Source organism: Gekko japonicus, unplaced genomic scaffold (assembly GCF_001447785.1).
Source record: "Gekko japonicus isolate JY-2015 unplaced genomic scaffold, Gekko_japonicus_V1.1 scaffold2597, whole genome shotgun sequence".
In the NCBI taxonomy this organism is placed as follows: domain Eukaryota; kingdom Metazoa; phylum Chordata; class Lepidosauria; order Squamata; family Gekkonidae; genus Gekko; species Gekko japonicus.
This window is the reverse complement of record NW_015167615.1, coordinates 91,267-103,966: the sequence shown is the minus strand read 5'-3', so window position 1 is coordinate 103,966 and position 12,700 is coordinate 91,267. Positions and strand designations below refer to the sequence as shown.

Below are 12,700 nucleotides of genomic sequence, written 5' to 3'. Positions count from 1 at the left end.
GGCAATTTTTTCATCAATTAACTTTTTCTAATCTGCTGGTTTTTATCACAAACTTGTCTGTGGTGGTTCCTGGATGGTCAGCTTTTTTCTTTCTTTTAGGCGATATGCTGTGGATGTGTGATTTATATGATGTGACTGAAACACTGTCCTGGACAGATAACACTGAACCTGTAGAACAGGAGGATGCTGATCTCCAAGGTGGAGAGTTTCCAGAATCCTTTATGTTGATGATGGATTCCCTTAAACAAAAAAGTCTATGCTGTTATTTTATTTATACCATTTCTGCTTATTTAGTATTACTCATTGTATTCACTGCCACTCAGTACTGCCAAAAAAAGGAATATTGGCTTGTTTCAACTCTTTATTTCTTCATAATACCTGTATCAAAATGACAGGAACATGTAGCAATAAGAATAACAAATATAATTTTGCTCAAACATGACCGTTCCTCAAGGCAGTCTTTAACAAATATGATGAAATCAAAACGTTTACCAACCTGAAGATCCTGCCTGTTCAGACATGTTCATTTTGTCATCTTCATCACAGCACTTCTCATGATGTTGTTTCATTTGGGCCACCAGGCCTTGCATTTTTTTTTTTTGCAGTGTTTGCATTTTGCACGCGTGCCTGCCTCCCCCATAGGTAGAGGAACTTCATTAAAATATTCCCAAACGGGGTCTCTTTTATGGCCTGCTGCCATTATAGGTTTTCTCCTCCAGGGAAAGAATAATATGATAAACCTCAGGCTAGACACACAAAGATCCAAAGACTTATGGAGTATTCTGTTCAAAAGGTTTCACTTTCATTTTTAATGCTTACCCCTCGCTCCTCACACTTAGCTTCTTGTGCTGATCTATTCCACTCCCAATTCTATTCATGAAATTTTCTGAAATTTAGCACTTAAGAGGGTAAGGGGTTGGTTCTGTGTACATAGATTTGCAAAGAAACAATGGGATTAAGGTTTTTCCCCTCAACTCTGTATGTTTATTTTATAACATTTTTGCTGTGAAGAAGAGGCATGTGATCTCTGCAGACACAGATTCACAGTTCTGAGAACTGTAAAACCAAACATCTTTTTAAATCTATGCTATTTTAAATTGTTTTTAATTATTCTGTAATTTCTATATATGTTTTAGAATCTTACTCTGATCCACCCTGAACCTGCTTGTGGGGAGGGCAGAATATAAATTGAAATAGACAGATAGATAGATAAACTGGCCAATAATCTTACAGAAACCTCTGGAAGAGCATGGCATTGTGAATGGATAGATGGAATTCATTTACCAAAAAATTTAAACATTGCATGAATATACAGCCTCATGCTACATAATTAAAAACTAATCTGTATTTCATGATGAATACCCTTTGAACTATAATAGAAAACTATCTTTAGATTTTTCCTCAAAAAGTATTTTATTTAAAAAATCCAATTTAAATAAAAAAATCCGATTTTTATCCATCCTGATTTGCACTTAATTTCACTACATTTTTATTCTGTCCTTCCTTCAAGTAACATGGTACTCTCTTCCCTATGTGTTCTCATCTAACTGAGTTGGGTTAAATTTAGAGCTAAGGTTACTGAGTGAGCTTCATGGCAGTGTGACCATTTGAACCCAGGTTCCCCAAATCTTAATCCAGCTGTTTGTAATTTGATGCTACACTGTTTTGGTCATGATAGAAATAGCTTTGGTATGGCAGATACACTATTTTCCAGTGCAAAGAGTACCTGAGTTGTCAGTTCTAGCAGCTTGGGTGTGTCAAGTTTTCATGCTAAATGTATACATGTAACAATTGGATAGTGGTAGACAAAAGATCTTCCCCTAGTAATAGAAGCTGCCTGTCCAATGAAGTTGGCATGTGAACTTGAATAAACATTCGCGCTCACGAGACATTTCAGTATCTGTTTGGGCTTAAATCTTCTAGATGTAGTCCACTTCTAATACCTTACGCCCTTTCAGCCCAAGTGATACTTCATGCCCAAGCAATACTTGCTCATAGTGTTCATATTCCTGACCTCCTTGAGATCGGGTTTTATTTATTTCCCTGGAGTAGCTGTTAACCGAATAAACATATAAGCATTCAAAATCTACTTTTTGTATTTTAACATGTTTATCTGAACCTTGATTAGCTCTTTGGGTGGTAGATAATCTATGCCATATATCTGAAATAGGTTAATCTGAAAGTATGATTCTAGCAAGATCAGGCTATAAGGCAAAGAGTTGTCAGAAGATTTCAGTCCAAATGGTCCAGTTAAATTGAGTAGGTTCAGAAGATCTACCATTAGCTATGCTCCAAATGAAGAGTTGAGTCAAACAGAAGAAAGAGCAGGCTGCTGCTATTTGCTGGGAAAATCCTCTGGTGGTCACATCCCAAAGAAAGTGCACAACAGGACAAGTGGGAAATGGTCCCCTCAACTGAGGCAAGCCACATGCAGGAGGAGGAAGTCATTTGTATCTTGTCCCCCCCCCCCCAACATTGATGCAGTGTCTTGTATTGTAGTACACTCAGGATTTTCAGAGGGCAGGCTGCTTGGAGAAGGCAGGGAATCATCACTCTGCCAGCTGCTTCCATGAACTATCCACTGGATCCACCCTATAAAGCAAAGTGCTTTAAAGATTCAAATACAGATGCATATTTTGTGATCCTGCAGGATTGCAGAATGTGCACAACTGGTAATGAATGTAGATTTTTCATTTTTAAAAGATATTGTAGACATGTGAACAGAGCCTATTAATCTCAAGAAGAGACTGAACAAGGTTTTCTATGACTAGCTAAATCAGGATAATTTCTCTAATTACGTGTACAGAGTTACAATTGAGTTGTATGTCGTATAACACTTATTGCTTGGTCAGAGCAGCACAGTTTGGAACTTGATATTCAGTAGTGGTTTGTTTTATCAAGGAAATCAATCATATCATGGGTACCTGCAGGGAAACCAGAGAGGTCGTGGTACTAAGTTGCATTTAAGGTGTTTTGGTTTAGTGCAGTGGAAAGAATTAGAGGATGTGCATTTAGGAAATCAAGCTAATTCAGGATTTAGTAGAGTTAAAAATGGGCCAGTCATACATATCTGTTTAACCTGTCTCACAGGATTGTAGGGAGGATAAATTGGAGTAGAGGAGAAGCATGTAACCCTCTCTGGGGCTCCATTGGAGAGAGAAGCCAGCGTATAAACCAAGTAAATAAGATAAAGATGGAAGCAGGAAAGGCTGTATGGGGGTGGGCACGGGAGGAAACACAGAGTTGTGAATGATATGCCCTTTGTAAGTCATTGTGGATCCCATACTTGTGATTACCTAATAATAAACTGTGCAACCCCTTCGTGCACCCAGACATAACAATACCTGGGTATCCTTAACATATATAGCAAGTGAAATTTGGCTGCTGATGGTAGAGGTATGGGTAGCAAAGGTCGCCTGAAGAAAGGGGACAAAAAGAGAGTAGGTATTTGTATATCTGCAATATAAAGTGATGTCTGGTGATCAGACCAGACATTAGGCAAAGAATGCATAATTAGATACCAGCAGATACTCAGTGGTACTGGTGACTATTTGTGTTTGACACAAATGTTTGAATTGGACCCTAGTACCACTGCAGCTGAGAAGTATAAGGCAGGCTTGTGTGACAAAGAGGGCCGAGAGCAGAAGGAATATGGAGTACTACTCTGTAATATTGTCAGGTAAGGTGTGTGTCATTAAGTTGAAAAGCTGAAAAACTGAGATTTAAACTAAAGGTTCATAGGTCTCATTGTCATTTCACATAGTTATTTACAAATGTAAATTATATGTTGTAACGATTCCTTGTTTCTGTATGTGTGTCTCTTTAAAAGTTTGGTTGCATGGCTGTGGTAAATAGACTAGAGTGGTTGAAAGAGGCAAGTGTGGTATGATTGGTGGTTGACAGAGGGGGAGGGGCTTTGGAAGTGAATCTGGTTGGGTGAGTATGGGAGTCAGTCAGTAGTTTCAGTTAGATGTTGACAGTTGATGTTCAGTTAGTTGAGTTAGACGAGCAGTTCTTGTGGAAGCAGTTATAAGCTGACAGCTGAGGTAGTTCAGTGAGACAGAGAAACAGAAGGAAAGCTGAGTGTATAGGAAAAAGTAAATGAAAGTTTAATTGAAGACAAGTTATAGGAAAGGCTGTATGTCCTGATAAACTAGAGAGAAACAGTGAACATATATGACCTGGAGTTAAACAAGTGTTACAAAGTTACCTGAAAGATCCCTGTCAGTGGGGGATGAGATTGTGTGATACCAAAGCAATTGTTCATCATTTATACATTACTAGTTACATTGTACAACCCTCTTATTTAGTAGTTATTTCAATAAATCCTCTTTCATCCAAGTTTTCCAGCTCTGAATGAAATACTTCCCAGGACCACATAGATCCCTGTAAGCCTTGAACTCGGTCTACCAAATAAAAAAGAGCAATAGTAAAAGCATAAAGGTTTGGAAATCCTTAAAATATCCTGGTGGCAGCCTTATATACCCAGTAAAACAAAATAAAAAACACTTTTAAAGTGAAACTAGTCCTCCCCAATAAGGAGGACGTCACATATGTGTTTGTGTGTATGGTGACTAAAATCACCATGAGGTTTTTCAGCATGGTGAACAAAGGCCCCGGTCACATGGGAGGTTTTGCCCCGCAAGAGGGATGGATCGGGGGCGCATCAAACGGGCACGATCACACCGCAACATTTGGGAAGCGGAGTGCACCCGTCCCCGATCTGTCCTTTTCAGGCTAAACCGCGCATCAAAAAAAACCCTAGAAAAGAGTACTACCTAACTGAAACTCCGCAGCAAGGGCGGCTGTGGGATCGCCGGCACACCCGTCTCCCGCAGCATTCGGGGCTCCCGGCCAAACTGTGCATGCGCGCACATGCTCAGCCGGCTGCCTTGCTCTCTGTTCTGTGCCCCCCCCCCCCGCATCCGTGCCGGGGAGCAACTACGCAGTGGCTTTGGGGAGCTGGCTGATCCCGCCGCCACATGTCTCTATTGGTGCAGCTCAAAAAAGCCACGTTTTGGCCGTGCCTTCCCCCCCCCGTCCAAAGTTGTAAGAAGTTGCTTTTACTGAGGAATGGCAAGAAATCTAATTTAATTAAGCAACTAATCATGGACCACTGTGAACATAACATAAGAACATAAGAGAAGCCAATGTTGGATCAGGCCAATGGCCCATCTAGTCCCAACACTCTGTCACACAGTGTCCTAAAATACCAGGTGCCATCAGGAGGTCCAGCAGTGGGCCAGGACACTAGAAGCCCTCCCACTGTTGCCCACCCCCAAGCACCAAGAATACAGTGCATCACTTGCCCCAGCCTGAGAGTTCCTGTCTATACCTTGTGGCTAATAGCCACTGATGGACTTCTGCTCCATATACTAATTCCCTCTTGAAGCTGTCCATGCTTGTAGCTGCCACTACCTCCTGTGGCAGTGAATTCCATGTGTTAATCACTCTTTGGGTGAAGAAGTACTTCCTTTTATCTGTTCTAACCCGACTGTGGGGCGATGATGGACAATATCTTGGGCAATAGACATCACTGCCAATGACTGTTTTTAGTAACAAGGGAGGATGTTTAGCCCTTTAAGCAAGGGCACTTGAAGTAGTAAAATGTAGGATCACCTCAGTCTTTTTGTTAAAGATCAAAGAGGATGTAAGTCAAAATAGAAACTGAAAAGAGCAATTAGAATAGTCATATGAATCAGCAAGATGGTTGGACTGTATATTTGAAGAGTATGTTTTTTTCTGCGAGGTACTGGATGAATCTTTCCCCCCTGACAAGAGCCTCTTATTCATCTGAGCATCACATAATGAGAGGATGGCATAGTGGGGCATGTGGGCTCAGCGCTTTCTTAGCAATTGGGAAGAGATTTGCTTCATATTTGAAACTATCCACTGTTGAGAGCTGAGAAGGAATTTGGCCATAACACAAATGTCCTTGTTCTTTCCATACTGCTGGATTTACATGAAGTCTTGCTCTTCTTGTCCATGACTTTGAAGCTGACATTCCATTCTGCTTGCTTTATTGCCTTATACCTGACACTATATTTGAACTGACTAGTATGACAAAATTCCTTGTTTCTGCCCAACTACATTGCAGTAGGTGAACAGACTTTTGCATACTGGTTTTGTTTTGCTAGGAGCTGCTGGATAAATATTTAATAGCCAATGCAACTAACCCAGAGAGCAAGGTATTTTACCTGAAGATGAAGGGAGACTACTTCCGATACCTTGCAGAAGTTGCAAGTGGAGATGACAGAAAACGTGAGTACCTTATTCAGTCAAGTTCTCGGTCTTCCTCCTTAACCGTCAGACTCCTGAGGCAATCAGTTCCCAACAACGTTCATTCAGAGAAGTGAAGTTTTTTGAAACAGTAGTGCTACAGGTATCATAACTATTTTGTGTTAAGAGAAAGCATGCAAACCAAAGTGATATACATAACTCAAAGGGGTCCCCTGATGGCCTCCAGCCAATCAGCCAGCAGAAGCCCGCTAAAGTAACGGGTAACATTTCCCAGGAGAAAGACTACACCAGGCACTCAAGGTCATATAACACAGAAAACAGATAATAAACCCAGTGTGGGCACAGTAGAAACGAAACTCATCATTCCAAAGCATCCCCCCCCAAATGGCCAGGCAGGAGGCCTAGCTGACATTAACATAGCGTAGTTTAAATTGCCGAAGCATATAACAAATTGATAACGAAGTTATCTTGCCTGCTTTGGCCATGCAGTCAAACCATAAGATGTATATAGTGGTTGAAAAAGTTTTATCAATACAGTCATTGCACCTAAATTTCTCCAAAGGAGAGCAGATGGAAATATTAGCCTTAAGTTGACAGACTTTAGGACAGCTCTTGACACTGTTTACTGCCTCTGTAATACCCTTATTCCAGCACACTGGTCTAAGAAGAAGAAGAGAAGAGATTGGATTTATACCCCGCCCTTCACTTGGAGTCTCAGAGCGGCTTACAAACTCCTTTCCCTTCCCCTCCTCACAACAGACACCCTGTGAGGTGGGTGGGGCTGAGAGAACTCTGACACAAACTGCTCTTTTTCAAGGACAGCTGTGCCAGAGCTTGTGACTGACCCAAGGTCACATCAGCAGGTGCAAGTGGAGGAGTGGGGAATCAAGCCCAGTTCTCCCAGATTAAAGTTCGCACACTTAACCACTACACCAAACTGGCTCTCTAAGTCTGTTTTGGTTCTGCCTTAAGTAGAGAGGGGTGGCAGATTCCACTTAATCAAGTTAAACAGACTAGTTGAAACTAAATAATAGTCAGTGACACTGGCACCACAATGATTAATACTCTGGTTTCTCTTCAGATCACAAACCTTTTGCCTTTTACTAAGGTTTTTTTCCTCCTCAGCAATGAGTGTTTGGGGTAAAATCAACAGTCTTAAAAGGAACATTATCCCATGTGTCATCCTAATACATATTCCCCTGAAGTTTTTTGTAAAAAATTATTCTCTTTTTTGGAAATTCATTTTTGAGCCCCTCAGGTCCAGCCTAGAGTTGCATATAAAATGCTCCAGCTACCTATAGATCAGGTGGGCTTTAATCTTCCTAATCTGTGCCAATACCACCTCGCCTTTCTGCTTTCTGATTGCACAATACTGGACAGGAAATACCTGATTAAGCTCACTTGGAAAGGACCCAGCTTTATCCTCTGTGTAAGTGGGCTGCTTTGGGTTCTACCCATTTAACTATCTAAAAGTTCTTTCACCTGTAATTGAAGCTGCTAGGTCAGCTTCGTGTATGATTTGCACTCAGTTTGACGTTTTGTCCACAGAATTTAATCTCCATGGCAATATATACAACTAAAACATTGTCTTCTGTACTGGGACCAGAACTTTCTGCAGCCTCAGGAAATCCCCCCCCCCCTTCACTTATTTCCATCCTTGGAAACACTCCCTAGGCAACCTATCCTTAAATAGAAAACCAAACCAAATTTAATGTGGATTATATCTGTTCCCAGTGGAACCTAGAACTGAGTACTCCCACTGACCCAGTGGCAAACCGCACTAAAAGCCATTATATCCACCTCTGTGGACTTGCGACTAAGGCCTCTCTTGCGAGTGTACTGGTACCCTACTAAACTTTATCATGCTGGTCTTGCTAACAATGCTTCCTGCTGGCACTGTGAGAAGCCTGGAGCCTCATTTACATGCTTAGGAATTGCCCTACAATCACGCATTTTTGGCTGGAGGTTATATCCAGGATCAATCTCACATTAGCTGCTAATTTATACTTCACAGCCAATAATCTAATCATAGGATATATACCAACTCTACGGGCACTCTCGCAATTGTATTACTTAGTTGTTTTAAATATTATATTAATGTATGTTTTTATCTATTTATGATGTGATCCACTTTGAGCCCGCTTGTCGGGAGGTCGGAATCTGAATCCAAATAAATAAATCCAAAGGGCAGCTTCAGTTGCTAAGCAAATCATTTTGCAATACTGGAAATCTCAAGTATTCCCCTCTGTAGGGTCAATAATATGCTAGACCTTTGTACAAAAGAGCATATAACAGTTGAGAAGCTCCCAGAACCTTCATCTCCATTGGGTATGAATTCTTGTACATATTCAAGCAATCATATCTCTTCACCTTTATTCCCTGTTTAAATGAATCCATAATGTTGCACCTCAGTTTCCTAACCTACGCGCCTGCCCTATCCCTCTTTTTTTACTTGGTTTACTTCTCTGCTAATAGGATACATTAGGGAAGGGGGTGGGCTATATGGGGCTTGTTTGCTATGCTAACTTCTTTGTGTGAAAAAAATAATCTTAATTAAAAAAAATAGTTCTGGCTATTACTGAAGTCTAATCTGTATCAAGAATGCATAAAAGGACAACTGTATTTTGCATCCCTTAAGATAATGCGGAGTTCTGGTTGGCTCCTTGGTTTGTTTTCCTTCATATTTACTGTTTTTTTCCTGTTTCATAGAAACAATAGAAAACTCACAGGCGGCTTATCAGGAGGCATTTGACATCAGCAAGAAAGAGATGCAACCTACACATCCAATTCGTTTGGGCCTAGCGCTTAACTTTTCTGTATTTTACTATGAGATCCTTAACAACCCGGAGCTGGCCTGTACATTGGCAAAGACAGTAAGTTGACTATTGCACACTTAAGATAACTTGTTTGAGCAAGTGAACATCTCTGTTTTGTATATATTGTGTTGGTGTGTTCACTTTAAACATGGAACGCTGCACTTCCCTTATGGCATGCTGTGCCCTTTTAAAGCATGAACAACAGTGGAGTTGTAGAGGAGAATCTCACTTGTCTAACAAGTGGAGAAACTTATGACTTTATTGGAGGGAGTTTCCATCCTAGACATAATTTTGAAGTAAGCCTCATTGATACAGTTAAACTTGGCTCTTGAGTAAATACGTTTAGGATTGGGTTGTGTGTGCTACTACTATAGTTTTTTCCTACTATAAAAGCCTTTGCTCCACATGTAGGGGTATGTACCTGGGGGGGAAATGGTATTTTTCAGATTTTGGGAAGGGCATAAATATCAGTATTTTAGGTTATTTGGATCCCCCCACTACTGTTTTGGTATTCGGAGACTGGGTTTTTTGAAATTCTGAAATTTTTCAAGTTCACCATTCCCCATGGGGGAATCTTCTCAGGGGGCTGGAGTAGCTCTTTTTCAAGCAAATGACACCACAGTTCCAGGGAGTTTAGTCCTGCCAATCCACTAAAGATTACCGAGTTTTAAGTAGATTGGATCAAAGGGTTCAATTCTATGGGCCCCTGAGCAAGGTGCCCCCAGCCATCCTAGCTGTGTCGTTTCCTATGGGGAGAAAATTCTGTGCTTTCTCAGGACCCAAGGAGCCAGTAGCCAAACACACAAGAACAACCACTGGCTAAAAGCCTCCAAATGTCAGTGGAACCATCAAGGCCAGCAAAACCAGTGTCAAACAAGAGTCTAACCCACGTAGTAGGCCAATACCAAGACCTGGCACTATATAACTAAAGACAAATGGCCTGGGACCCTTAAAATGCTGGTCCCAAATATTTCTGGAATTTGTTGCTCCTTTACTGGTATCTAAAAAAAATTCTGAATGGCAATATCCAAATGGAGATCCCTATCCAGGAGCTGTGGTGGCTCAGAGGTTAAGATGCTGAGCTGCTGACCGGAATGTCTGTACTTTGGCAGTTCGAGACCCTAGTGCCGTGTGACAGAGTGAGCTCCTGTTTCTGGCCCCAGCTCCTGCCAACCTAAGCAGTTCGAAAGCAAGAAATTGCAAGTAGATAAATAGGTACCGCTTCGGTGGGAAGGTAACAGCGTTCTGTGTGCCTTGGCATTTAGTCATGCTGGCCACATGACCACAGCGCTGGCTCTTCAGCTTGGAAACTGAGATGAGCACCGCCCCCTAGAGTCGGATTCAACTGGTCTTTATCCATGTATACTCACCCAGAGGAGGAATGTTAAAACATACACATGTCTGCCCCCAAAACAAACAAATGTGTACTTGGGAAACTATATTGTTGTACACCAGGAAGTGTTGAATTAATAAGATAGTACTCTTTCTAAAATAGGCTTTGTGAAAATCAACTATGCAAATATTTGAAAACATTGATTCTATAAAAGCAGCCTAAACATTTAAAACAATCTTCATGTGGGGCTGCTTTGCTTTTAAAATACCTTTATCTTGAGAGGACTAACATGTAACGGGTTTTCATTTCGATTTTAATTTTTTTCTAGGCTTTTGATGAAGCCATTGCAGAACTTGATACACTGAATGAAGACTCATACAAAGACAGCACTCTTATCATGCAGTTGCTTAGAGACAACCTCACAGTAAGTTGTCTTCCCTTCCTACAGGAACTACACGCTAAGCCTCAAATCATGCAGGACTAGTCTGTTTGGAAAGGTATGGGATGTGGGGGGGGGGTAACCCTGGTAGTGTTTGGTGGCATTTCTGATCTAGTAACTTGATTCTAAGGATATTTGCCTTTATTAAACTGGAGACTTCAGTGCTAGTTGTGACATGCTGAACTGTTGCCCTGGTTTCTGTCTCTTATTTGTTAAACTACAATTTCAGAGGAAGGCCTGCACAAGAATAATAATTTTGAGTTAATATTGCTGTTCTTTTCTTTCTAGTTATGGACATCAGACAGTGCAGGAGAAGAATGTGATGCTGCAGAAGGTGCAGAAAACTAAACTGCATATGGAGTGTCATTCCCCTTCTCAAGAAACCTTTTTACACGTCTCATTCCTTATAGCTCCACTTGGATTTCCTATAGCAAAGAGAACCCATCCATGTGTATGGAAATCAATTTATAGTCTTTTCACACTGCAGCTTTGGGAAAACTCCATTCCTTGATTTGTTTGTACTGGCCTTCCTGGTGTGCGGTTACTGCTGTAGAAAAGTATTAATACTGGCTTAATTTCATATAAACATAAATAACTTCCAAACACTTATGTAGCAGGCTAAAGTTACCTGGTATTCAAAAGAAAAAGGTGAACCAGTTCCTGCAAGTGACTGTGTTTGTATTACAGTAAAGACATTATAATTGGTGCAACTAAAGAGTGTTAAACACAGTTCAGTTCTCCACATTCCCTTTTTATTCTGCAGAAGTTACTTTAGTGAGTTGACAGTCACATGCTACTGTGTATTTCTTTCTGTAGGATTGGGGAGTATTGGGCCAAATGGGAAACATGGCAAATGGTGGCATTCCCGTACATGTATACAGCAGGAGCTACTGAGTGTTTAAATACAGGGACTCTGTTTTGTTTTTTACTCTTCAGTTGCTGCTGTTCAAGTGCTATCCCTTCCCAATAAAAAATCACTTACACTCCTGCCTTTGTAGTTCTGGTATTCACTCAATTATGTACTAGAAGCAGCATGTTACTGCCAGAATACAGGGAGTGCCTTTTTGGCAAACTAAAGTGCATGTCATTTCTTTAACACTGGATTGGGGTGGGGGTGGGGGAGTTCACATGTCCAAGTATAAAACTTTTCCATGCAGGTTTGTGCACATGTATGAAGGTGTCAAGTTTGTCCAGTGATTGTTCCGTAGATAGATGGACCACTATTGTGTGTTGCTAATCATTGATTGTAGTCCCAAAAAAGCCTTGTGAAAATGTTAATGCCCTATGTAACAAAATAACGTTAAATAAAATTACATTTTATAAACCACTAATATGTTGCTTTGTAACATTTGCATGCAGCTACTTCTGAGGATAAATCCCTAAATAGCTTTTTCCATAGCAGAGCAACTTTCTAGTTTGCAATACTTGCACCAAGTGGGTACCTCTTTGATGCACTGCATGGAGTAAAAATTAACAGATATGCAAGGGGAGGAAACCTTAATATGTGGCATGCATAATCTATAAATATGCCTAATGCATTCAATATTACAAGCTTTCGTACTTGGAATCATTTGTATTTTGCATAGTATGACCTTAGATTCCTATCCTAGCTCCACGCTACCTTTGTTTCAGCAGTCTTACAGTGTTGTTGCTCCTGGGTACATAACAGATCCAACTGATGTTTTATAAAAAGGCAGTGCTTATTGTTAGGACAGCCATGATTACTCAGTGGGGACAGACAGACAGACGGGCAAAAATGGATGTAAGTCAAGTAATTAGTTAAATGCTTAAAAGTACTGCATTCAAGTCTCAGTTCCCAAGGCACTGTAATCTAGTCTCAACAGTCGTTCAGTTTTCAATACTTATAAAACA

General features: G+C 40.7%; 1 protein-coding gene across 1 annotated transcript in view; it reads left to right on the top strand.

Annotated features, from left to right (window-relative positions):
• YWHAQ (tyrosine 3-monooxygenase/tryptophan 5-monooxygenase activation protein, theta) overlaps window positions 1-12,159 on the top strand; it is a 21,811-nt gene extending 9,652 nt beyond the window's left edge. Inside the window, exons 3-6 of the mRNA XM_015414014.1 lie at window positions 6,138-6,261; window positions 8,950-9,113; window positions 10,718-10,813; window positions 11,117-12,159. Of these exons, the coding sequence (XP_015269500.1) occupies window positions 6,138-6,261; window positions 8,950-9,113; window positions 10,718-10,813; window positions 11,117-11,176 (444 nt within the window). The 3' untranslated portion in view covers window positions 11,177-12,159. The remainder of the gene's footprint in view (window positions 1-6,137; window positions 6,262-8,949; window positions 9,114-10,717; window positions 10,814-11,116) is intronic.
• Window positions 12,160-12,700: the final 541 nt, after the last annotated feature.